The 25,329-nt window shown below is 39.4% G+C and overlaps 1 protein-coding gene across 1 annotated transcript in view; it reads left to right on the forward strand.

Annotated features, from left to right (window-relative positions):
- The window catches only part of Larp1b (La ribonucleoprotein 1B), a 112,806-nt gene that overhangs the window by 82,254 nt on the left and 5,223 nt on the right, over positions 1-25,329 (forward strand). Inside the window, 7 exon segments of the mRNA XM_074041151.1 lie at positions 8,480-8,638; positions 8,641-8,702; positions 9,152-9,258; positions 14,093-14,253; positions 14,764-14,908; positions 18,469-18,578; positions 19,319-19,446. Coding sequence (XP_073897252.1) covers positions 8,480-8,638; positions 8,641-8,702; positions 9,152-9,258; positions 14,093-14,253; positions 14,764-14,908; positions 18,469-18,578; positions 19,319-19,446 — 872 coding nt within the window.

Consider the following 25,329-nt stretch of genomic DNA (forward strand, 5'->3'; position numbering starts at 1 on the left):
CAAGGGAGGGGTGAGGATAGGTAAGACACCTAAAAAACTAGCTAGCATTTGTTGCCCTTAACGCAGAGAAACTAAAGCAGATACCTTAAAGCAACTGAGGCCAATAGGAAAAGGGGAACAGGTACTAGAGAAAAGGTTAGATGAAAAAGAATTAACCTAGAAGGTAACACCCACGCACAGGAAATCAATGTGAGTCAATGCCCTGTATAGCTATCCTTATCTCAACCAGCAAAAACCCTTGTTCCTCCCTATTATTGCTTATACTCTCTCTACAACAAAATTAGAAATAAGGGCAAAATAATTTCTGCTGGGTATTGGGGGGGGAGAGGGAGGGGGCGGAGTGGGTGGTAAGGGAGGGGGTGGGGGCAGGGGGGAGAAATGAACCAAGCCTTGTATGCACATATGAATAATAAAAGAAAAATGAAAAAAAAAAGAAATCTAGTTTGATTGTAAGGTTTCTGTTAATTGTAAGGATTTCAGCTTTCTGTTGTTTATTCTTTGCATAGCGTGATGTACTTTTAACCTACCTATGGCATTTTATTTAGGGTGAGTCTGTTACAGCATAGAGTTGGACCACACTTTTTTTAGTATGACAGTCTGTCTTTTAATTGGAGTGTTCAGTGTCATTGTTGGTATGCTGGCTGTGGTTGACCTTTTGTTATTTTTCTGTTCTCTTTTTTGTTTCTGTTCCCCTTTTCTGCCTTCTTTGTGTTGTCATTTTTTTGCATTCATTTTAATTTACCTATTTTGAATTTGGCCATACATATCTTTTTGTATGTTTTTAGTGGTTGCTCTAGGGATTGCATAACTTTTCATAGACTATCAGAAATCAGTATTTTACTGCTATTTTCGTAAGAGCGTGTACAAACTTTATCCTCGTATGGGCTCGTTGTTGCCCTAAGTGTTGTATTTTCATTCCTTGAAAGCCCATCAGAGAATGTTGAACGTGCAGAACCATCTGCATGTTCTTGGGTGTTGTTGGGTTTTGCTTTGTTTTTTGGCAGTGCTGGGGATTAAACTCGCCTCACTCTATGCCAGTCCCCGTGTTCTTAGTTTATTTTTCAGATAGGGCCTTACACCTTTGGCCAGCTGGCTTCAGACTGTGATCCTCCTGCCTCTGCCTCCTGGGCAGCTGGGCTCCAGGGCATGTACCACCACTCTGGCCCCTCCAGCATGTTTTTTTACTTTTATTTATTTATTTATTCATTTATTTTTATGGTACTGGAGCTTGAACCCAGGGCCTACACCTTGAACCATCCACCAGCCCTTTTTTTTTAAATGGGTTTTTTTCAAGATAGGGTTTCTTGAACTATTTGCCTGGGCTGGCTTTGAGCCGCAATCCTCCTGATCTCTACCTCCTGAGTAGTTGGGATTACAGCGTGAGCCATGGCACCTGGCTCTCCAGTCTGTTTTAAATCACCTGAGGAGCGTTTGTCCATTGTATTTACTCTTGCTCTTTTTGTGACATTCCTGTTTTCCTTCTGGTGTCATTTCCTTTTCTAACACACTTTCTTCAGCCATCCTTTGAGAGCAGTTCAGTTGATGATGACTTATCTTAGTTTTCCTTCACCTTTAAATGCCTATCTCATCTTTAGCTGTTCGTGCTGGATATAGAATTCTGAGTTAGCAATCTTTTCTTGACCACTTTAAAACTATTGTTAGCACTTCTTTCTGGCCTTCATAGTTTTTGATGAACTCATAGTCACTCAGATTGTTCACTACATGTAGTGTTCTTCCTCTCTAGCTACTTTCAAGATTTTTTTTTTTTTTTGAGACAAGGTCTCACCATGTAGCCCAGGCTGGCATCCAACTCTGGATCCTCCTCTGTCAGCCTCTAGGTGCTAGGGTTACAGGTGTGCACCACCACACCCTGCTCAGTTTTCAGCAGTTAAAGTGTGAGGTATGCATTCCTGGGGGTTTTTCCTGGACATGGTTGTGTCTTGAATCTGCACCTATATGTCTTTAGCCAAGTTTGAGATGTTTTCAGCTATTACTTCAGAAAATCTAGCTTGCATTTTCTCATCTCCTCGGCCTTTCATTGGTGCTCCATAGCTTCCCGAGGCTTTACCAGTTTTTTCAGTTGTCTTTCTCTGTTGTGAGATTGAATGATTTCTCTTGATTTGGTTTTAATGTCTCATCACCCATTGAAGCAAATTTACTTACAGTTGCCTTGTATGGCTCTCTTCATGTCTTGCACTTTGGTTCAGGGCCTTGTACTTGCTAGGCAGGTTCTCTACCACTTGAGCCAACTGCCAGCCCTTTTTGCTTTAGTTATTTTTTTTTCCCAATAGGTTCTCACATTTATGTCCAGACCAGCCTCGACTGTGATCCTCCTGTTTATGGTTCCCATGTAGCTGGGATTACAGGAACACTACCACACCCAGCGTGTTGACTGAGATGGGGTTTGCCAAATTCCCCCTAGCCCTAGGCTAGCTTCAAACCTGGATCCTGCATCTCTGCCTCCCAAATAGCTAGGAGTATAGGCTGAGTCTCCACGCCCAGCTTCTCTGAGTTCTCTGTTACTAGTTTTTATTCCTCTATCTTCATGTTCAGTGTCCTTTTTCTTCAGTGTCTGATTTATTTTTAATGTCACCCAATGTGTTTTTTGTCTCAGCAATTGTACTTTGTTCTCTACAAGTTTGGCTCTCTTTTACATTGCCTGTTCTCTTTTCAAAGTGCTTGTGCTTTCTTCTCCTTTGCTGACCATGTGAGGGACGGTCAGTGCCAGGATCCACGTGCCTCACCACTCCAGTTCAGTAGTCAGTGAGTGGTGGTCCATAGACCAGTGGTCTGTTGTGCACTAGTCACACCTTCCAATTGTGATGGCTGAAGACTGTCTTTATGCCGGAAAGGCAGAGTTGTGACCTAAAAAGCCAAAAATATTTACTCTCTGGCATTTGTAGAAGTTTGGTGCCCTCTACTTAGTGGCATTTTTGTTGGTAAAAAGCTTGAAATGTCAGTCCTTAGGTGACATCTTTGTGTTCCCACCTCAGTGACACTAGCAGCATAATGTTCAGTTGTGTTTCCACACAGGCAGGTCCTGTGTACAGCAGTGATGGGAACAATGGGTTGGCTTTTGGAAATTTGCTGTAGCATTTGGAAATTTGCATGGTAGAATGGCTACACACACTCAGTCCAGTGGCTCCCAAACTTAGCAAGCATCAAATTCATCTGGAAAGCCATTGAAACAGAGTCAAGGGCTCAGTACCAAGTTTCTGACTGTAAGTTAGGTAGGATCTGGGCAGACCTTTCAAAGACCTTCCCAGGCAGTGAGATCTTTTATATATCTTGTAGCAAAGCTGTATGATAGATTGTCATAACTGAACAGGTGGCTTGTTTGTTTGGTATTTTTCACAGCTTTTTGAAATGCAATTTATACAACATTGAAATTAAACTTCAAGTGTGTCATTTCAGTAAATCTGTGCATTGTATCTCAGCACCACAATCCAGTTTTAGGACACTTCCATTGGGTGAAAGACCTTGGTTCACCGCTGGCCATCCCAGCACTCACCCTCAACTTTGCCGTCAGTATCTGCTTTGTCTCTCTGTGACTTTGCATTTTCCAGAAATCTTATGTAAATGGAATCGTATGATACACACTTGTGTCTGACTTCTTATACTATTTCTGAAGTTCAGCTGTGTCGTATGTGTGTGTCAGTATCTTGATCTTTTTTCTTGCTAGGTAGTAGTCCCTGGTATGGATATACCACATTTCGTTAATCTAATCAACAGTGGATATGTGAGTTGTTTCCAGTTTTGGCTATTGTAAATATTCATGTATAAGAGATGACCTATGATTTTAATTTAAAAGATTTATGATATCTAGATGATATTCATATGTCATCCTAAGCTTGTAGTTGATAAAAATGTTAACATTTTCTTACTGCCTAATTCTATGTGTTTCAAATGATATTTTAATGTCTACTGTAAGCATTTTATGTAACTATTTTTGTAATTTATGTCAAAACATTAAAAAGTGATATGAAATGTGTTGTAAAAGTTTCTTTTGAGATCAACAAAGCACTCTAGGTCTACAAAGTTGATATATCTATTCTTTTTTTTCTTGCGGTAGTGGGGTTTGATCTTAAGGCCTACACCTTGAGCCACTCCACTAGCCCTTTTTTTTTTTTTTTTTAAGGATAAAATTTATTTTAATATCCTATGAATTCTATAAGACATAGAAGGCAAATTTTTATTTAAAAAAGTATTTGCAGTTCCCCTGTATGGATAATATAAATGAGATACTTATTTCAGACACTTAAATTATCTTAATGACAATAGTTAGCTACAATGTGGTCCAGAAGTGAGAATATACAAAATAGTTTTAGAAACACATGTATTTTTCTACCTGCTGTACACTTACAAATCATACAAAGATGCATGTTTATTTTTTAAAATAAAGACTCTAAAAATGAAACCAGCTCATCAATTTTTACCAAGATATGTCAGAAAATCTTTTATGCAAAAAATAAAAAATGATGCAGAAATAATACTTGCAACTTTGTTTTCTAATGTCTTAGCAGTCACATCAATTCTATCAATCCTACACCTTGAGCCACTCCACCAGCCCTTTTTTTGTGAAGGTTTTTTTTCGATATGATAGGGTCTTGTGAACTATTTGCCCGGGGTGGCTTTGAGCCACCATCCTCCTGATCTCTGCCTCCTGAGTCACTAGGATTATAGATGTGAGCCACATGTACCCATCTCACCTAATTTCAATAATTGTTAGTAGTTTGATGTTATTTTACCTTGACTTTGCCTCTGTTTCTGGTACTTTATATGAATCTCAAAATTATATTATTTCTGCTGGAATTTTTTCACTATATATTGCAAATTGGTAATGGCTCGAGGAAAGTGAAGTTTCTCTTTTGCCTTTTAACCAGATCATTTCAGTGGTCATTGATGAATATTCCTTGGATCCTCTATTTCAGTAGAGCTGCAGTGAGCTTTATCATTCCTTTTTCTTTTCTTTTCTTTTTTTTCTGGTGGTACTGTAGTTTGAACTCAGGACCTTGTTCTTGCTTGGCAGGTACTCTACCACTTGAGCCATGCTTCCAACCTGTCATGAATATTTTCAAGATACGGTCTTAGCCGGGCTGGTAGCTCACGCCTGTAATCCTAGCTATTTAAGAAGCAGAGATCAGGAGTATCATGGTTCAAAGCCAACGTGGGCAAATAGTTTGTAAGACCCTATCTCGAAAAAATTCATCACACAAAAAAGGACTAGTGGAGTACCACAAGAAAAAAAAAATTCAAAGATATGGACTTGGTTTCTTCCTGGGCTGGCCTGCCGTGATCCTCCTTTCTCTACCTCCTGTGTAGTTAGGATTATAGGTGTGAGCCAGACCCAGTGCCTTTTGCACTTTTTATTCAGAATCCTTCTACTAAGAAACTCTCTTTTCAACTCTGTTTACCCTGAAATTAAGTTTTTGCAGAAATGGAAGGATAAATCCTTCTTTCATTTAATTCAGCTTACCAGTTTTCAAAATAATAAGTTGGTATCCTGACAGCCTCCACTGTGACTGAGTTTTATTTATTTATTTATTTATTGCAGTACTGGTGTTTGAACTCGGGGGCCTACACCTTGAGCCATTCCACCAGCCCTTTTATGTGATAGGTTTTTTTGAAACAGGGTGTAGTGAACTATTTGCTGGGGCTGGCTTTGAACTGCTATCCTCCTGATCTCTACCTCCTGAGGAGCTAGGATTACAGGTGTGAGCCACTGACACCTGGCTAAAAATCCAATCTTTAAGGTTTTTTAAAATGCAGTATTTTAAAAGTTATAGATTCCTGGCTCAAGATTTCCCTGGCTTATATTACACATTTTTTTTGTGTGAAGTTTGAATTCAGGACCTTATCCTTGCAAAGCAGGTACTCTACTGCTTGAGCCATACCTTCAGTCCGTTTTGCTGTGGTTGTTTTGGAGATGGGGGATCTCAGGTGCTATTTGCCTGGAATGGCCTTGGACCTCAGTCCTCCTCATCTCAGCCTCCCAAGGATGTCATATGTGCCTGGCCTATATCACCTACTTTTGGACCAGACTTCTCTTTCTTTGAGAAGACTTATCAGTGGGAAGTGGAATTTAAGGGCCATAATCTGGTCTTCTAGGTGGTGGTTGTTCCTAGGTCTCTGTATATTTCTTTTATAAAGGTACTGGATTAACATGCTTACTAACATGCTTATATCATGATAAGCACTAGTATTCAGTAAGATTGTAGCTGTTGCCCGTACCTGTGGCTCACGCCTATAATCCTAGCTACTCAGGAGACAGAGATCAGGAAGTGCACAGTTCAAAGCCAGCCCAGGCAAATAGTTTGTGAGTCCTGATCTGGAAAAAAACCTTAACAAATAAGGGATGGTGGAGTGACTCAAGCAGTCAAGAGTGCCTGCCTAGCAAGTGTGAGGCCTTGAGTTCAAACACCAGTGATGCCAAAAAAAAAAAAAAAAAAGATTGTAGCTGTTGCTTCAAGGGAAACAGTGAGATCTACTCTTGGGATAAGAAAATAATTAATTTAATAAATGAAACTGTTAGCTTTGTTACTGTGACAAAAACACCTGCGATAATAATTTTATAGAAAGATTTATTTTGGTTCAGTCTGTGGTCACTGACCCAGTTGCCTTTGGGCTTATGGCCAGCTGGGAAGCAAAGTCAGAGGAGGGGCCAGTGTCCTAATATTCCTTTCGGGACACAGCCCCCATGTGACTGCACCTCCCACCAGGCTCTGCTCTTTTTGTTGTTGTGTTGTTTAGTGGTATTGGGTTTGAACTCAGGGCATATACCTTGAGCCACTCCACCAGCCCTTTTTTGTGATGGGTTTTTTTCAAGATAGGGTCTCATGAACTATTTGCCCCAGCTAGCTTCAAACCACAACCCTCCTGATCTCTGCCTCCTGAGTAGCTAGGATTATAGACATGAGCCACTCATGCCCAGCTTCAAACTCTGCTCTTAATGTTTTCTACCACCTCTGTAGCACCAAACTGAAGACAAGTCTTTGACACCTGGCCATTGGGGACATTCTAGATCCAAACAACAGCAGAAAGATGTGTATATAAAATGCAGAGACTGCACAGAAAGAATCAACTCTGTTGGCAGAAGGTGTTGAAAAAGTAGGTATTACAGGAAGTATCCAGTCCACTGTACTCAATACAGTATATGGAGTGTACAAATGATGAAGAGCAGGGCTTTCAGACAGAGGGAAAAGTGTATGAAGAATATGCAGCAAGGACACAGGTGCAATTAGTCTGGAGGGTTAGGTCACCAAGATCGGAGTGGAGATGAGGCAGTAGATGAGGCAAAATTAGGAAACATAAAGATTGTAAGTAGAAAGATGAGCTGATTAATTTGTTCCTCAGAAGTCATTCTGATAAAAGTGAGGAAAATACTGACAGCAAATGGGAAGTTGGTAAGTGTGCTTTTGACTTTATTAACTTGTGCCTAGGGTAAATGCTCAACTGATGGTAGATAATACTGTTTGTTGAATGAAAGAACAAAAGGCTATTGTATGAATCAAAAGAAGTTAAAATAAATGTGTATAAAAACCATAGAGAAATAGAACCTATGTTTTTGTGACTACTATTAGGTTCATCTTCTGGCTTACTTAGTATCTCACCATAAAGTTTTCATGAACAAAGCAATAAGTGAAACAACCCAGTAGAAAAAATAAAAGAATATGAATGGCAAGCTTCCAAAAGCAGAAGTCTGAGTGGTGGCTATGTTTATGAAAACATGCTCACCTTCACTAAGAACAACTAAAGAAAGGAAAGTACCATTCAAATTCCGTGAGATGGGACAATATTTAAGAATCTGGACAAAACAGTTTTGACCAAAATGTAAAACCACTGGGACCCTTGCATGCTGCTGAAGGGAAGTATAGGTTGGTGAAACCATGATAGAAAGTGACTTGGCCATCAGGAGATCAGAAGTTGCTGGTCTCCCTTGACAGTATTTCCACTTGGATTCAAGACCCAGAGAAATGCACAGTCTGTAAAAAAGACATTTGACAATGCTGATTAAACCAAGAATGCGGAAGTAACATAAAGGTCCATCTGCTGGAGAACGGGCAGATCATCGTACATGTGTGTAACAGCACATGCTGCAGCATTAGAAATAAACAGGTCAGAGCCAAAGCAGTATAACATGACAGAAGTTTAGAAAATGGTGCAAAGAGTATGATGCCACTTACTAAGGTTAACTATACAGAGTAATGTCATAAATCTACAGTAATAAATAAAAATACCAAATTGAGGAGAAGCAGGAGATGAATGAGATCAAGTAAGATACAGAGCGAGCTTCAGCTTTTCTTTAAAAAAAGTCAAACAGAACAAAATTTAAATTTTTTAAAGCTAGGTGATGGTTAACAATTCAGGGTTTTTTTTAATGATTTGAAATATTTGTAGTAAAAAAAAAACTTTGAGCCTAGAAAACTTCAGAATTTGTTTTCAAAATAAGGTATTTTCCTAGCATTGAAGTAATTTTAAGAGCTATTTTGTAGATTTGATGATAAATTAGCTCAGAAGCTGTTCGATATTTCAGAAATACCTCCAGCAACAGTGGCTCGTGCGCTGCCCAGAGCAGTGCCAGAAGCTCCTAGGATTCATCCTGCAAGGACGCTCAAAACACCCCGAGCAGCCAGGTCCCAAGCCCCAACAAAACACCGAGGTTTTATTCTGTCGTTAGAGAACGAAGAGCTAGTGATCTGAAGGTACACAAAAACAGCCAGGAATATAAAGACTGAGTCTTGTTTCCTTGAACATTACAAAATGAACTTTTCAGTTTCACTTTTTTAGAGTGTGTATTTTTAAATTGTAAGAATTTATTTAAAAATGGCATTTTACAGTAGCAGTGTTTTTGGGGGTTTAAGCCATAACTTCTCCACAATTGGTCACTGTAGTCAGGTGGTCAGAGGTACTGAGAAAGCCTTCTGAGGTTGCATTTCTTCAGTCCTGTGTTACGAACCTAGCAAAGGGTCTTGTTGGTTAAATTTTGTAACTTGTATGTGAGAGGTTTGAGTTTTGTGACTTCATGTGATTTCACAATGTGTTATCCTACAGTGTGAAAGTGTCTGAGATGGTTACAGTCAGAGGGTTTTGATTTACTTGTGACGTTCACACTACAAAAAGTAATTGCAATGTTTGACTTCTTTTTATTTAGAGTCCAAGAAAGAGAAAAACAAGGCATAGTACAAACCCCCCTCTAGAGTGCCATGTTGGTTGGGTGATGGATTCCAGAGACCACGAGCCAAGGACATCCTCTGTCAGGTACCTGCTTGTCAGGCAGTGCTTCTTTGTTCTGATTGAAGTTTGTTCAAAATGGTACTAGTTTGATATTTGGAATTTTTTTTTTCGGTACTGGGGCTTAAAATCAGGGCCTACACCTTGAGCCACTCCACCAGCCCTTTTTGTGTTAGGTATTTTCGAGATAGGATCTTGAGAACTGTTTACCCAGGCTAGCTTTAAACCTTGATCTTCCTGATCTCTGCCTCCTGAGTAGCTAGGATTACAAGTGTGAGCCACCAGCACCTGGCTCTAGGTTTAATTTTTAGAGGCTACGATTTACCTAAAAAAAAAAGTTGATAGAGCAAGCCATGAGAGTGCAGTAATGTGCAAAGCAGCGTGGTATGTTCTGTCCTTTAGAGGGGCATAGGCGATTGGCCACTCATCACACACAGAAGTGAAGGGCCAGTTTTCTGAAAAGAAATGTTAGGGATTTTATCATAATCTCAAAATCTTAAGATCTCTTTTCACTGATACCTATTTGGAATGCTTACATTATTCTTATTAAATGTATCATCCCTAAAAGATAAAATATGTATATGTTCTTGTGTACCCTAGTGGTATAGCAATAATTATTTTTGAGTTCTAAGTGAGTTTGTTTCCCAGAGTATTTCTAGTTCAAGAGTGTATTTAGAGATAGTGGTGAAAACTGTTGTCAGTAACTTTTAGCTTATTTAGAACATTCAGGTAAAGAACATGTTTCTTAAGATTTATATTTTATCTTTTTATGTATCTTCTTGTCCATAATTAATACATATAGTGATTTATTCATTCCAGCCACCACTTCACCATCTCACAAATGTTTCCAGAAAACAGGGACATACAATGGGTTGGGTACTTTTTAGGCACTGAATACACAACAGAGAAAAGGCTAGACACAGTTCCTTCCTTTCTGGAACTTAATTCAGGGGTGGCAAGAATTTATAATAATGAGTGGTAGATTATTTTCAATAGACTTTATGTATTAGAGCAGTGTTAGAAAAATGAAGTGGGAAATACAGCGTTCCTGTATGCTCCCTGCCCTACCCCCATAACTGTGGCCTCCCTCCCTCACTTGTACTAGCGTGGCATATGTGTTATAATCTATGAAGCCATGTTACCATGGCACTACCAGCCAAAGTCCTAATGGCTTCCATTAGGACTCACTCTTGCTACAGACATTTTATCGGTTTGAACAAATGTATCTTCCACTAGAATATCATACAGAATAGTATCACTACCCTAAAAATCTCTCTACTCTACCTGTTGATCCCTTTCTTCCCCAGCCCCCTGGCAGTCTCTGGTCTCTATTGCCTCCATACTCTGCCTTTTCCAGAATGCTGTGTAGACGCATTCCTTCGTGTCTTTTTATGGCGAGGTAGCTCCTTTATTTTAGTGCTGAATGGTCGTCCATTTTTGATTACAGTTCAGTAATCCACTCACCTACGCAGGACATCTCGGTTTCATTCAGGTCTTGGCAATGACAAACAAAGCTGCTATAACAATTCACATGCAGGTTTTTGTGTGGATATGTTTTCAACTCTTTTAGGTAAATACCGAGGAGCACAATTACCAGATTGTATACTACGACTGTGTAGAGCTTTGTAAGGAACTCCTGAAGTGCATTCTAAATTGATGATACCATTTTGTATTCCCTTCAGTTTCCTTATATCCTTGGCATTAATGATCTTGTTTTGAGGTCTGGTACTAGTGTGGCTGCTTCAGCTGTCTTTTGATAATGTTTGCCCTGGTATATATTAATTAATTAATTAGTTAATGTTGGCCAATTTCTGTTTTTGTATTAAAATGAGTTTCGTGTAGACAGCATATACTTTGGCATGTACTCTGAACGTGGCAGTAAAGTTTATTAGGAAAGGGGTCATATCTAGGGTGCTTTTCAGCACCCATCTGGCAACTGGTGGGTCTGGCCATTTGCACTGATGTGCTGTTGTTGTGGTTGGGTTAAATCCCCTGCCTTCTTGTTTTCTATTTGAGAATCTGTTTTATCTCTACTCTTGGCTTATTAGTTATCTATCCTTTTTTATATTTTACTGGTCCTCTAGGATTTATAATATACATTTTAATTCACCCAACTTTACTTAAAACTATTGTACCACTTCATTTGTAAGAATCTTGATAGCAGAAACCTTCATCACCTGGCTCCCCATCTTTTGTGCTTTACTTCGTAGTTGTTCTTTAACATGTATGTGGACATGTGTATACAGATATACATATGGGTGTTGCACATGTGCACACACATTTCAGTGGATGGGTCAGCACATTAATTCCTTCCATAAATATCTACTAAATGCCATTTGTATCTCCAAGACTCTTTTTCATTTGTTTGGTTTTTTCTGAGACCAACAAAAAAACTTAACTGTGGAGAACAGCTGGCCTCGAACTTGTGATCTTCCTGCCTCAGCCTCCTGAGTGCTAGGGTTACAGGCGTGTGACATCATGCACACACAAACACACACACGTAAGATATTTGTGCTGCTGTTGTTCTCTGATAGTCTTAGATTTCTGGTTTATTTTCTTTTATGCAGTTAGGAAAATTTTCTACTCTGATCCCTTCAAATATTTTTCTGACATTTTTTCTTGTTTTTATTTTAAAAGTATTAAAATCAGGGGCTGACACCCATGTTCATAGCCAAGAGAAGGGAGGGACACAAGTGTCCATGGACAGATGCCTGACAATACAGTGTGGTTATGTGAGCAGCAGGATGTAAATATTCAGCCATAAAAAAGGATAAATCTTTTTGCAGTTCTGGGATCAAGGCTGGGGCCTTGCACATGCTAGGCCGGTGCTGTACCACTGAGGTGCATCCCCACCCTGAAATGTTGTTATACACAACACAGGTAGACTTTGAAAACCATGCACCGTGAAATACTCTGAATACAAAGGGATAAATTCTGCAGATCCACTTAGACAAAGTACCTAAAATACTCAAATTCATAGATAGAAAGCAGAATGGAGTCTAGAGAGCTGGGAGAAGTGTAAGGGAGCAGTTGTTTAACGGGATGCCGGGCGTGATGAGGCTTGGGCATATAAGTGTGTAATGCCAACAACAAATTATGTCTTGTAAATAATGTTTAAAATGATAAGTGTTGTGTCGGCCACACACACACACACACACGCACACATACTCTCTCCAAAAAAGCCTTTTGCCATTACTTTCATTAGAAAAGTCTCCAGGTGCTGGTGGGAAAAATCTTTAGGTATCAGGCTTCTGGCTCACAGTGACAATTTGCTCGAAAGGTTAAATTTTATCATTGGAAACAAATAGTCAATTTTTTTTTTTGGGTTTTTTTTGGGGGGGGGAGTGGCACTGGGGTTTCAACTCAGGGCCTCATGCTTGCTAGCCAGGCGCTCTACCACTTGAGCCATACCTCCAGCCCTCAGTTGTTTTTCTTGATGTAAAGACTTATGTCCATATTCAAGGAAACATCTAACCAATAGAGAAGCCTGAATAACAATAGTTTGTTGGTTGTTCTAAGAAAATGATGTTCCAAGCTGCATGTGGTAGCCGGCACCTGTAAACCAGCAGTAGGAATGCTAAAGTAGGAGGATTGTAAGTTCAAGACCAGCCTGGGCTACAGAATAAGACCCTGTCTCAGACAAACAAAGGCTGGGTGTGGTGTAATCCCAGCTACTTGGGAGGCAGGGATAGGAGGCTTAAGCTCCAAGATCACCCAAACACAAATGCAAGAGCCTGTCTAAAAACAAACCGAAGCAAAAAGGTCTGGAGGTGTGGTTGAAAGTGGTAGAGCACCTGCTTTACAAGCTGAAGGCCCAGAGTTCATACCTCAGAAAAGAAAAAAGCTATAAAAATCATGCTCCATGGAACAAAGCAGCTAGCTGATCTCATGGCTTAACCGCACAAGTGTTTTGCCTTAAGGCTGTGAAAGTGCTTTGCGCCTCTGTCCTGTATCTTAAAATTATGGTGAACACATGACATAAAACTCACCATCCTGACCATCATTGAGTGTGTTCACATGGTTGTGAAACACCTCAGAGCATTTCCATCTTGCTCCCACTTTTTTCACCTCCAAGAAGACGTGTTCAAGGGGTGGCTTCACCAGGACACTTAGGCTGAAGCCAGCATTTTCTTTTATAAGTGGACAGCAGTTAGGAGCACAGGCACCAGAGAGCAGAACCTGATCCCACTGTCCCCAGCGTCAGTGTTTGCACACTTGCTCTTGTCACCAGGGCATGAGACGTCTTAGTGTTGCTATGAAAATAAGTGTGACCTGGGTGGCTTTCCAAATGTTCTTGGGGATCCTTCATTCACATAGCTACACTTGAGAACCACTGACCTAGAGGGTCAGGAAGATCACTTTGGCAGTGGGTGGAGGAGGGAGCCTGGAAGAAAAGGAAGAGGATCTATTTCAAGTGAAAGATGAGTAAGGCCCAATTTGAACCTTAGTGTGCAGAAAAAACCAGTGGAGTTCATTTAGAAGAAATCACTTTTGTCTTTATGCCAGATTTCGGCCCTCATTTCTGTGTACTTAGCTTATATCATTAATTACTCAAGTTAAACTGAAAATGTCTCCAGTACTTACAAGGATACTAGAAAACTAACCCTGACTACTAACAATGTTGGATCTGGAAAGGTGGTGCGCTCCTCAGAGATCTCCTTTAGCTTATTTGCTTTGGTTTGAGGATCGTGACCTTGTTCTCATCAACTTCTGAACTCACCTGTGTGTGAGACATGCATATGGTATTAGGGATGGCCTGACTTTCTGCTGCTTAGATAATCAGTACTGAGAAAAACACTAAAATTGGTTTATGCCTTTGATCCTTGGTATTTTGGTTTGAAGACTTTTCTTTCTCAAACAGCAGCTCAAATGCCTCGCCTGCGGAGGGTGCCCCACTGCTGGAAAGCTGTGGGTGCACGCCTCATTCGTTCCCAAAGTTCCAGCACCCTTCTCATGAGCTTCTGAAGGAAAATGGCTTTACCCAACAGGTGTATCACAAGTACCATCGAAGATGCCTAAGTGGTAAGTCACTTGTCCTTTACCTACATATATTTAAGATTAAAATATAATTCTGGGGCTGGGATGTAGCTCGGTGGTACAGAGCTTGCCTAGCATGTGTGAGGCCCTGGGTTTGATCCCAGCACCAAAAAAGAAAAGACAAAATATATATATATATATATAATTCTGAAAATTCAAATTATGTCATTTAATAGGTGGTTAAGATAGTCTTTTATTTTGTTATACTGATAGATAAATAATTACCTTAAATAAATTTGTTTATATGTATTCTTTATTCATATATTTTACAGCTTAGATACATTAAGAAATAAAATTTAGTATATTCTGCTTGTTACTACTGACACATTTGTAATTTAAGATGGATTAGTATTTGACCTCGGTTTGGAAGAGACTCAACTACATTTTAAGGATTAATATGTTTCAGTTAATTTTTAAACTATGTAAAGTGCCTTCTATTTTGGCTTTTAAAAGTATATTGAATTTAAAAATGATTTATTATTTTAATTTTTCCAGAAAGAAAACGCTTGGGGATTGGGCAGTCCCAAGAAATGAATACCCTCTTTCGTTTCTGGTCCTTTTTCCTCAGAGATCACTTCAATAAGAAAATGTATGAGGAATTTAGACAACTTGCTTGGGAAGATGCAAGAGAAAATTACAGGTCAAATATTTTCTAGTGTTTTATATGTGGAGTTTAAAAAAATAATTTAAAAAATAAGTAGTGAAGTAACCCGATTTGAACTGTAAAAGTAGCACAGCATTAACTGCAATGAGGGCTATCTCCATTTTCTGTTTCTACATGGCAACATGCCCCAAACTCAGAAGATTGCAACAAACATTTACTAGCTCATATCTCCTGAGGTCCAGTCCAAGGACCCAAGTGACCAGGTGGTTCTGGCCTAGGTCTCTGGGGGGTTGCAGTCAGGTATTTGAAGACTTGAACTGGGCTCCCGACATGACTGTTGTCAGAGGATGTCAGTTCCAGACAACAAGCCCTCTCCACAGGGCATTTTCTAGTATGGCTTCACACGGAGTGAGTGATCTAAGACAGAGGATGGCTCCAAGGTGGAAGTCCCGGTGTCTGAATACCCTACACACTGAAGTACATACCAACACTTCTACCATCTTGTAGAATTCATACAGACCAGCCTGTATAACATAGGAGAGAACCACACAGGGTCATGAGTGAAAGGAGATGGAGTGAGTAGGAAGGACTGAATGTAATTATGAGAATTTTCTTCTCCATGGCCCCCATTATAGACCTCCCTTACATGTGCCCCTACAGCCTCAAAGCGATGCACGCTGGGAGCCAAACCAAATCCATCCTCCCTTCCTCCCTGCCTTCCTTCCTTCCTCCCTTCTTTCCTCCCTCCCTCCCTTCTTCCTTCCCTCCCTTCCTCCCTCTTTCCTCTCTTTTTTCTTTTTTTTTTGTAGTATTACGGTTTGAACTCAGGACTTCATACTTGCTAGGCAGGCACTTTACCACTTGAGCCACTACTCCAGCCCTTGTTGCTCTAGTTATTTTTGAGATAGGGTCTCACTTTCTGTCCAGGCTGGCCTTGACTATGATCCTCCTATTTACATTTCCCACTAGCTGGGGTGAAGGTGTGTACCACTGCAGCTAACTATTAGTTGAGATGGGGTCTTGTGAACTTTTTGCCCAGGCTGGCCTCAAACTACTGTCTTCCCCATATCAGCCTCCAAACAGCTAGGATTACATGTGTGAGCCTGTAAAATTTTTTGAGACAAGAAAAAGCAAGGCTCCTCATGAAATGTCCCCTGACTTGCCTGTATGACCTCGTTTTTTTCCCACTAGCCGTCTAAGGAGCAGTGGGCTGAACTACGTGTTCTCTGTATGGATGTCTGTGGGAACCCTTTCCTCAGCTTTGCTCAGTCCTGTCTCCCATTCCCAGCTTAGGCCTTGCTTTCTTAACCATGTTCAGAAGTGCTCAGAGTTCCTGTGTGGCTGACTGAAGCTAGAACCAGAGGGTGAGCGAGAGTAAGTTAACTCCTGTTCTGGAGAAAGAGGGAAAGAAGGAAAAAAGATAAATTTCCACTCAATAATATTTACCTAACTTTATTCTTCTTCTAATTCTAAAACTGGATTCATGTCTTAAATAGCAAATAAATTATCACTAATCAGATATGGTGATCTTTGAGAGGTACCCTGAATAAACCTTTTCTAATGAAAGATTATATTTGTACTGGCTTATGTGAAAACAAAGCCTGTTTCACTTCTGTGTGAATTCAGCGTCCCTGTAGACCAGGACAGCAGATGTGCCACAGTGCCTCTCCCGTCTCCTCTGTCTGGTGTGTCTGTGACCAGCACAGCTCTGATCTCGCTGTTTCCTTCCACACTTTTCACATTCACACTCTGCTTCATCGTGGCTTTGATAACTACTTCCAGCTTAGCAGAGTTGGCACAGAAGGCAAAATTTGCCATTCGTAACTTCAGTGTCTCATTCTCATTGTGATTTGTTACCCCTCAGTGGGGTTTAAACTCAACTTAGTAGTTCTGACTTGATTTTAAAAGTACATAGAAAGTATCAGACTGCGCTGAATTTAGTTTCACAGTTTTTACAAATGTACAAATTTAAGAACTGTTGTGTAAAAGTTACATATTTATGTACACACTTTATAGGTATGTGAATTCACTTGATTACAAGGTGAAACTTTTTCACAGTATTGGGTCAAGGTAGAAAAGTTTGAAAGCTGTTGCTATAATTGATCTTGAGTATTTTGCTATTTCGGCAATTCTGTTTATCCCTTAGGACTTTCTAATAACTTCTCCAGTCCTTGTTCCCTCCCAAGTCTAGGTCAAGAATTCTCATTCTGCTTTTCTTTTTCCTTTTTTTTAGTACTGGGACTTGAACTCAGGGCTATACCTTGAGCCACTCCACCAGCCCTTTTTTTTGTGAAGGGTTTTTTCAAGATAGGGTCTTGTGAACTATTTGCCTGGGCTGGCTTCGAACCTTGATCCTCCTGAACTCTGCTTCCCGAGTAGCTAAGGTTACAGATGTAGGCCACCAGCACCCAGCTGGTTCTGTTTTTCTATATACATAATTGTGTATATATTTGTAATAGTTTTTAACACCACTTCATATGTTTGCATCTGTTTCTGTGGTAGTTATCATCAGAGTGCATTGGCTGCTTCTTCATAAAAGGTAGTCATGTGTCTGAAGGCGTTGAAGTCAGACATTTGTCACCACCCCAGTCCACTATTTTACTGTGGCCTCAACAGTCTATACTCTTATTAAGTTTTAGTTGCTTTATAAAGTGGAGGAAATTATGGCAGATACCTTGATATTTATTGTGAGGATCAAGCAGAACATGTGAAGGACCTAGCGCATGAACTGATCTACAGTGAGTGCTAACTGAGTGGTTATTGTTACCAAGTGGGAAAAGCTCAGTTCTCAGTCTGTCCATTGACTGAAAGCAGTGCTGACCCTCGGCTCAGAACTTGTGCCAAGTTCTCTAGGCGGCTATAGAAAGAAATAAGGACGTTAGTTTTCTGATTTATGTGGAGATTGTACATTTTCTATCAGTATATCTGATGTTGGTTATACTTCATAACCAAAGTAGGGACTTCTCTTAAGAGCCTTTTAACTAGGCTTGGACCCTTACAGTTGAATAAGTCAACCACATCTAGCGTTCAGGGCACAGGGCTAGAGGTGGGGCTTGTGTGGTAGAGGGCTTGCCTAGAGTCCAGGGCACAAGAGAGTGGTCTTCTCTCTTTAGAGTGAAGATTACATTCAAGAGTACTTAATACTCAGAAAACTCATTATAAACTTTGGTTTGAGAAAAGTTTATTCTGATCTTTTTTTTTTTTTTTTGGGTAGCATGGGGTTTGAACTTTCGAGGAAGGCACTCTACCACTTGGGCCACACCTCCAGCCCTTGTGTATGTCACCAAATCTTTTGGCCAGTTCTGCAGGATCCCAGGGACACACTGACATTCTAAAGAAGCCATACTTCCACTGCCCAAGGCCACCTCTCATCCTCAGGTTCCCAGGACACCTTCATGCACACTGCCTGAGTCATCAAGAATGTCCTCAAAGCATCCAAGGGTCACTAGTTAGCCCTTCAGTTAGAAATCTGCATATCAAAACTAATTTCCTATTTAGGATTATTTGTGTCATGTATGCTTATCTTAATGCTCTATGAGATGTTCACATTATTGTACCAAAAAATTTATTATAAACCTTTTATTTCCTTTCCATAGGTATGGGTTAGAATGTCTGTTCAGGTTTTATAGTTATGGACTGGAGAAAAAATTCAGACAAGAAATTTTTAAGGATTTCCAAGAAGAAACCAAAAAAGACTACGAATCTGGTAAAAACTGAAACAAAAAAAAAAGTTATCCTGTTTGGAAATTGTAATTCTGAATCTGTTGATAAATAGGGAAACAATTCACAGCTTTTGTCGTCAAGGCAAGGCATTTAAGAACTTCAGTCTGTTGTGGTCCTCGATAAAGGATGGAGCAACGTCAGAAGGCCCTTCCCATGAGGGTCTTCATGGGAAATAGTGCTGTCAGTGTTCCCTTCTTGGAGGTGTATTTTCTCATTGTCCCCTTGACAGGCATGGCTGCTGTTCCATGCATGAAAGTTCTCTGTAACAGCAGTAGGTATGTGCACAGGCACAGTCATGCAGTGCTGACAGTTCCGGCTGCCACGTTGGTTGTGTGACTCTGCATGAGTTCTTCACCTGGCCTCCCTGTTTCCTCCTCTTAACATCTACAGAGCACTTATCCCAAATAATACCCATTGCACAGCAAATACTTAATAAATGTTAGCTTGTTGCAAGTCTTATTCTCAAGATCTAGGTAAAATTATTATTCGAAGATAAATGGCTTGTTGCTGGTTGGATCATATTTAAGGTGAACCTTTAGTTTTGTTTTGTTTCTTTTGTTTTAATATTTGAGACAGGGTCTTGCTAAGTAGCTCAGGCTGGGCTCAAACTCAAGATACTCTTACCTAAGCCTCCCAAATGGTGGGATTACAGGCATATACTATAACGCCCAGCCATTTTTAAAGTCCTATATAATTAATAATGTATTTTTTTTTTGTTACTAGGTCAGCTATATGGACTAGAGAAGTTCTGGGCCTATCTGAAATATTCTCAATCTAAGACACAGTCTGTGGACCCACAACTTCAGGAATACCTCTGCAGCTTTAAGAAGTTAGAAGACTTCCGTGTTGATGTAAGTGTTAACTTTTTTATTCCCCATATATTTCTGCATCTTATCAGGGATTTTCTTAACCTTAATTTTACAGTTTTGTTTTTCAATTTTTATTTTTAAAATTTACTTTCCAGTTTTGAAATCAAACTTGTCAACTGGCACAAAAATAGCTTAGAAGTTTGCTGTACCCTTTCTCACTTAGATCCTGGTGTGAACATCTTGTGTCAGTGCAGTGCAGCTGTCAGTTCACCTTCATTGGGATGCAGGACAAGCATCTGAACATTTAGTGACTTTTACCTGGATGTGCTGCTAATTTCTCACTAGCAGCATGAAAACTTTTCACTTCTTTTTTGTTTGGTTTGGTTGGTTGGTTTTCATTTTCTTTTTCTTTTTTTTTTTTTGGTGGCACTGGGGTTTGAACTCAGGGCTTCATGCTTGCTAGGCAGGCGCCCTTACTGCTTGAACCACTCCACCAGCTGGTTGGTTGGTTTTGGTTTTAGTTTCTGCTGTGCTGAGGATTGAACCCAGGGTCTTGTGCAAGCTAGATAAGTGTTCTACCACTGAACTACACCCTTGCCCAATTTTTTTACTTTTTAACATATTTTTCTCCATACAATTTTTGTTGATATGGATTTGGAGTTTCTTCATAATAAAATTAAGGCAAGGGCTGAACATGTAGCTCAGTGGTAGTTGTGGTGGTTGGATCATCAGCACCACAAAATAAATAAATTATTTAGTTAACTTATTTAAGGCAAGAATTCCAAGATGGCGGCTAGAGGTAGGAAGCAGAAAGCGAGCCTCCTATAGTGAAATCTTGGAGAGACGCTGGAGACACACTTTGCAGGCATAATCACCGAGAAAAGGCATAACTTTGACTCCTCCACACCTCCAGCCGGCGCAGAGAATCTCCACTTCACGTAAACGGAGAACCGAGGAGGCCCCCGGGCCGCCAGTGGCCGGCGCCCATACGGCTTGGGAAGATGCGGACCAGTACAGGGACAGTAACAACACCAAGGACAATGACAGGAAGACAGAAAAAACTAGGAAACCAGTTTCCCTACAGCAAAAAATTAGTACAGGAACCAGAGGGGAATGAAGAGAACAGAAACTCAGATCCAGACTCCAACAAAATGAAGATAAACTATGCCAAAGGACCCAATGAAGCCCACAAGAATAATTTAAAAGAAGACATACTACAAGTACTCAATGAGAATTTTATAGAGATGATACTGGATAGGGTCAACCAAAATGTACAGGAGACACTCAAGAAATTCCAAGACAATAAAAATAGAGAATTTGAAAAAGCAAAAGAAGAAATAAAGGAAACCATAGAAGCACTGTATAAACACCAAAGTGAAAGAGAGAACACAATAAATAAATGGATAAATGAACTCAGGACAAAAATAGACAACAATAAAGAAGAAAACAGCCAGGATATGGAAAACCTCAGAAAAAAGAACGAAACAGAACTGCAAAGCAAAACGGAAGGCCAATCCAGCAGAATAGAACAAACAGAAGACAGAATCTCAGAACTTGAAGATGAAATGGTAATTAAAGGAAAAACTGAAGAACTATTAATTAAACAACTCAAGACCTGTGAAAAGAAAATGCAAGAACTCACTGACTCCATCAAAAGACCAAACTTGAGAATCATGGGCATCGAAGAAGGAGAAGAGGTGCAAGCGAAGGGAATGCGTAATATATTCAACAAAATAATAACGGAAAATTTCCCAAATCTAGAGAAAGATATTCCCATACAGATGCAAGAGGCCTCCAGGACACCAAACAGACCAGATCAAAATAGAACTACTCCACGACATATCATCATTAAAACAACAAGTTCAGAAACTAAGGAAAGAATATTGAAGGCTGTAAGAGAGAAAAAACAAGTAACATACAAAGGTAAACCCATCAAAATCACAGCAGACTTCTCAACAGAAACATTAAAAGCAAGAAGAGCGTGGGGTGAGATCTTCCGGGCACTGAATGAAAATAACTTCAACCCCAGGATACTCTACCCAGCAAAGCTATCATTCAAAATAGATGGAGCAATAAAAGTCTTCCATGATAAGCAGAAACTAAAACAATATGTGATCACAAAGCCACCATTACAAAAGATTCTGCAAGGGATCCTGCACACAGAAAGTGACACCCAACTTAACCATGAAAAGGCAGGCAGCACCAAACCACAGGATAAGAAAAAGCAAGACAGTAGAGAGTAACATCAAGTTAGGTACACACAATCAAACCTTCAAACAACTAAGATAACTAAATGACAGGAATCACCACATACCTATCAGTACTAACACTTAATGTTAATGGACTTAATTCACCCATCAAAAGACACCGTTTGACAAAATGGATTAAAAAAGAAGATCCAACAATTTGTTGCTTACAGGAGACTCATCTCACTGACAGAAATAAGCATATGCTTAGGATGAAAGGCTGGAAGAAGATTTACCAAGCCAATGGCCCCCGAAAACAAGCAGGAGTAGCAATACTTATCTCTGACAAAGTAGACTTCAAACCTACATTGATCAAACGAGATAAAGAAGGACATTCCATACTAATAAAAGGGGAAATCGACCAAAAGGAAATAATAATCATCAATCTGTATGCACCCAATGTCAACGCACCCAATTTCATCAAACATACCCTGAAAGACCTAAAAGCATATATAAACGCCAACACAGTGGTTGTGGGAGATTTTAACACTCCATTATCATCAATAGATAGGTCATCCAAACAAAAACTCAATAAAGAAATCCAAGATCTAAAATATGCAGTAGATCAAGTGGACCTAGTAGATGTCTACAGAACATTTCATCCAACCTCTACACAATATACATTCTTCTCAGCAGCCCATGGAACCTTCTCCAAAATAGATCATATCCTAGGGCACAAAGCAAGCCTCAGCAAATATAAGAAAATAGAAATAATACCATGCATACTATCTGACCACAATGCAGTAAAAGTAGAACTCAACAACAAAAGTAAAGACAAAAAACATGCAAACAGCTGGAAACTAAATAACTCATTACTTAATGAAGAATGGATCATCGATGCAATAAAAGAGGAAATTAAAAAGTTCCTAGAAGTCAATGAAAATGAAAACACAACCTACCGGAACCTATGGGACACAGCTAAGGCAGTCTTGAGAGGAAAGTTTATAGCCATGAGTGCATATATTAAAAAGATTGAAAGATCCCAAATCAATGACCTAATGATACATCTCAAACTCCTAGAAAAACAAGAACAAGCAAATCCCAAAACAAATAGAAGGAGAGAAATAATAAAAATAAGAGCTGAAATCAACAAAATAGAAACCAAAAAACCATACAAAGAATTAATGAAACAAAAAGTTGGTTCTTTGAAAAAATAAACAAGATCGATAGACCCCTGGCAAACCTGACTAAAATGAGGAGAGAAAAAACCCAAATTAGTAGAATCAGGAATGCAAAAGGGGAGATAACAACAAACACCATGGAAGTCCAGGAAATCATCAGAGACTACTTTGAGAACCTATATTCAAATAAATTTGAAAATCTAAAAGAAATGGACAGATTTCTAGATACATATGATCATCCAAAACTGAACCAAGAGGAAATTAATCACCTGAATAGACCTATAACACAAAATGAAATTGAAGCAGCAATCAAGAGTCTCCCCAAAAAGAAAAGCCCAGGACCTGATGGATTCTCTGCTGAATTCTATCAGACCTTTAAAGAAGAACTGATACCAACCCTCCTTAAACTGTTCCATGAAATAGAAAGGGAAGGAAAACTGCCAAACACATTTTATGAAGCCACTATTACACTTATCCCAAAACCAGGCAAAGACACCTCCAAAAAGGAGAACTATAGGCCAATCTCCTTAATGAACATTGATGCAAAAATCCTCAACAAAATAATGGCAAATCGAATTCAGCAACACATCAAAAAGATTATTCACCACGACCAGGTAGGCTTCATCCCAGGGATGCAGGGGTGGTTCAACATACGAAAATCAATAAACGTAATAAACCACATTAACAGAAGCAAAGACAAAAACCACTTGATCATCTCAATAGATGCAGAAAAAGCCTTTGATAAGATCCAACATCATTTCATGATAAAAGCTCTAAGAAAACTAGGAATAGAAGGAAAGTTCCTCAACATTATAAAAGCTATATATGACAAACCTACAGCCAGCATTATACTTAACGGAGAAAAATTAAAACCATTCCCTCTAAAATCAGGAACCAGACAAGGATGCCCACTATCTCCACTCCTATTCAACATAGTACTGGAATTCCTAGCCAGAGCAATTAGGCAAGAAGAAGGAATAAAAGGAATACAAATAGGTAAAGAAACTGTCAAAATATCCCTATTTGCAGACGACATGATCCTATACCTTAAAGACCCAAAAAACTCTACTCAGAAGCTTCTAGACATCATCAATAGCTATAGCAAGGTAGCAGGATATAAAATCAACATAGAAAAATCATTAGCATTTCTATACACTAACAATGAGCAAACGGAAAAAGAATGTATGAAAACAATTCCATTTACAATAGCCTCAAAAAAAATCAAATACCTAGGTGTAAACCTAACAAAAGATGTGAAAGACCTCTACAAGGAAAACTATACACTTCTGAAGAAAGAGATTGAGGAAGACTATAGAAAGTGGAGAGATCTCCCATGCTCATGGATTGGTAGAATCAACATAGTAAAAATGTCGATACTCCCAAAAGTAATCTACATGTTTAATGCAATTCCCATCAAAATTCCAATGACATTCATCAAAGAGATTGAAAAATCTACTGTTAAATTTATATGGAAACACAAGAGGCCACGAATAGCCAAGGCAATACTCAGTCAAAAGAACAATGCAGGAGGTATCACAATACCTGACTTCAAACTATATTACAAAGCAATAATAATAAAAACAGCATGGTACTGGCACAAAAACAGACATGAAGACCAGTGGAACAGAATAGAGGATCCAAATATGAAGCCACATAACTATAAGCAACTTATCTTTGACAAAGGAGCTAAAAATATACGATGGAGAAATAGCAGCCTCTTCAACAAAACCTGCTGGGAAAACTGGTTAGCAGTCTGCAAAAAACTGAAACTAGATCCATGTATATCACCCTATACCAAGATTAACTCAAAATGGATCAAGGATCTTAATATCAGACCCCAAACTCTTAAGTTGATACAAGAAAGAGTAGGAAATACTCTGGAGTTAGTAGGTATAGGTAAGAACTTTCTCAATGAAACCCCAGCAGCACAGCAACTAAGAGATAGCATAGATAAATGGGACCTCATAAAACTAAAAAGCTTCTGTTCATCAAAAGAAATGGTCTCTAAACTGAAGAGAACACCCACAGAGTGGGAGAAAATATTTGCCAATTATACATCAGACAAAGGACTGATAACCAGAATATACAGGGAACTTAAAAAACTAAATTCTCCCAAAACTAATGAACCAATAAAGAAATGGGCATGTGAACTAAACAGAACTTTCTCAAAAGAAGAAATTCAAATGGCCAGAAAACACATGAAAAAATGCTCACCATCTCTAGCAATAAAGGAAATGCAAATTAAAACCACACTAAGATTCCACCTCACCCCTGTTAGAATAGCCATCATCAGCAACACCACCAACAACAGGTGTTGGCGAGGATGCGGGGAAAAAGGAACCCTCTTACACTGTTGGTGGGAATGTAGACTAGTACAACCACTCTGGAAAAAATTTTGGAGGCTACTTAAAAAGCTGGACATCGATCTACCATTTGATCCAGCAATACCACTCTTGGGGATATACCCAAAAGACTGTTACTCCAGAGGCACCTGCACATCCATGTTTATTGCGGCACTATTCACAATAGCCAAGTTATGGAAACAGCCAAGATGCCCC

The sequence above is a fragment of the Castor canadensis genome, chromosome 9 (genome assembly GCF_047511655.1).
Source record: "Castor canadensis chromosome 9, mCasCan1.hap1v2, whole genome shotgun sequence".
Lineage (NCBI taxonomy): Eukaryota > Metazoa > Chordata > Mammalia > Rodentia > Castoridae > Castor > Castor canadensis.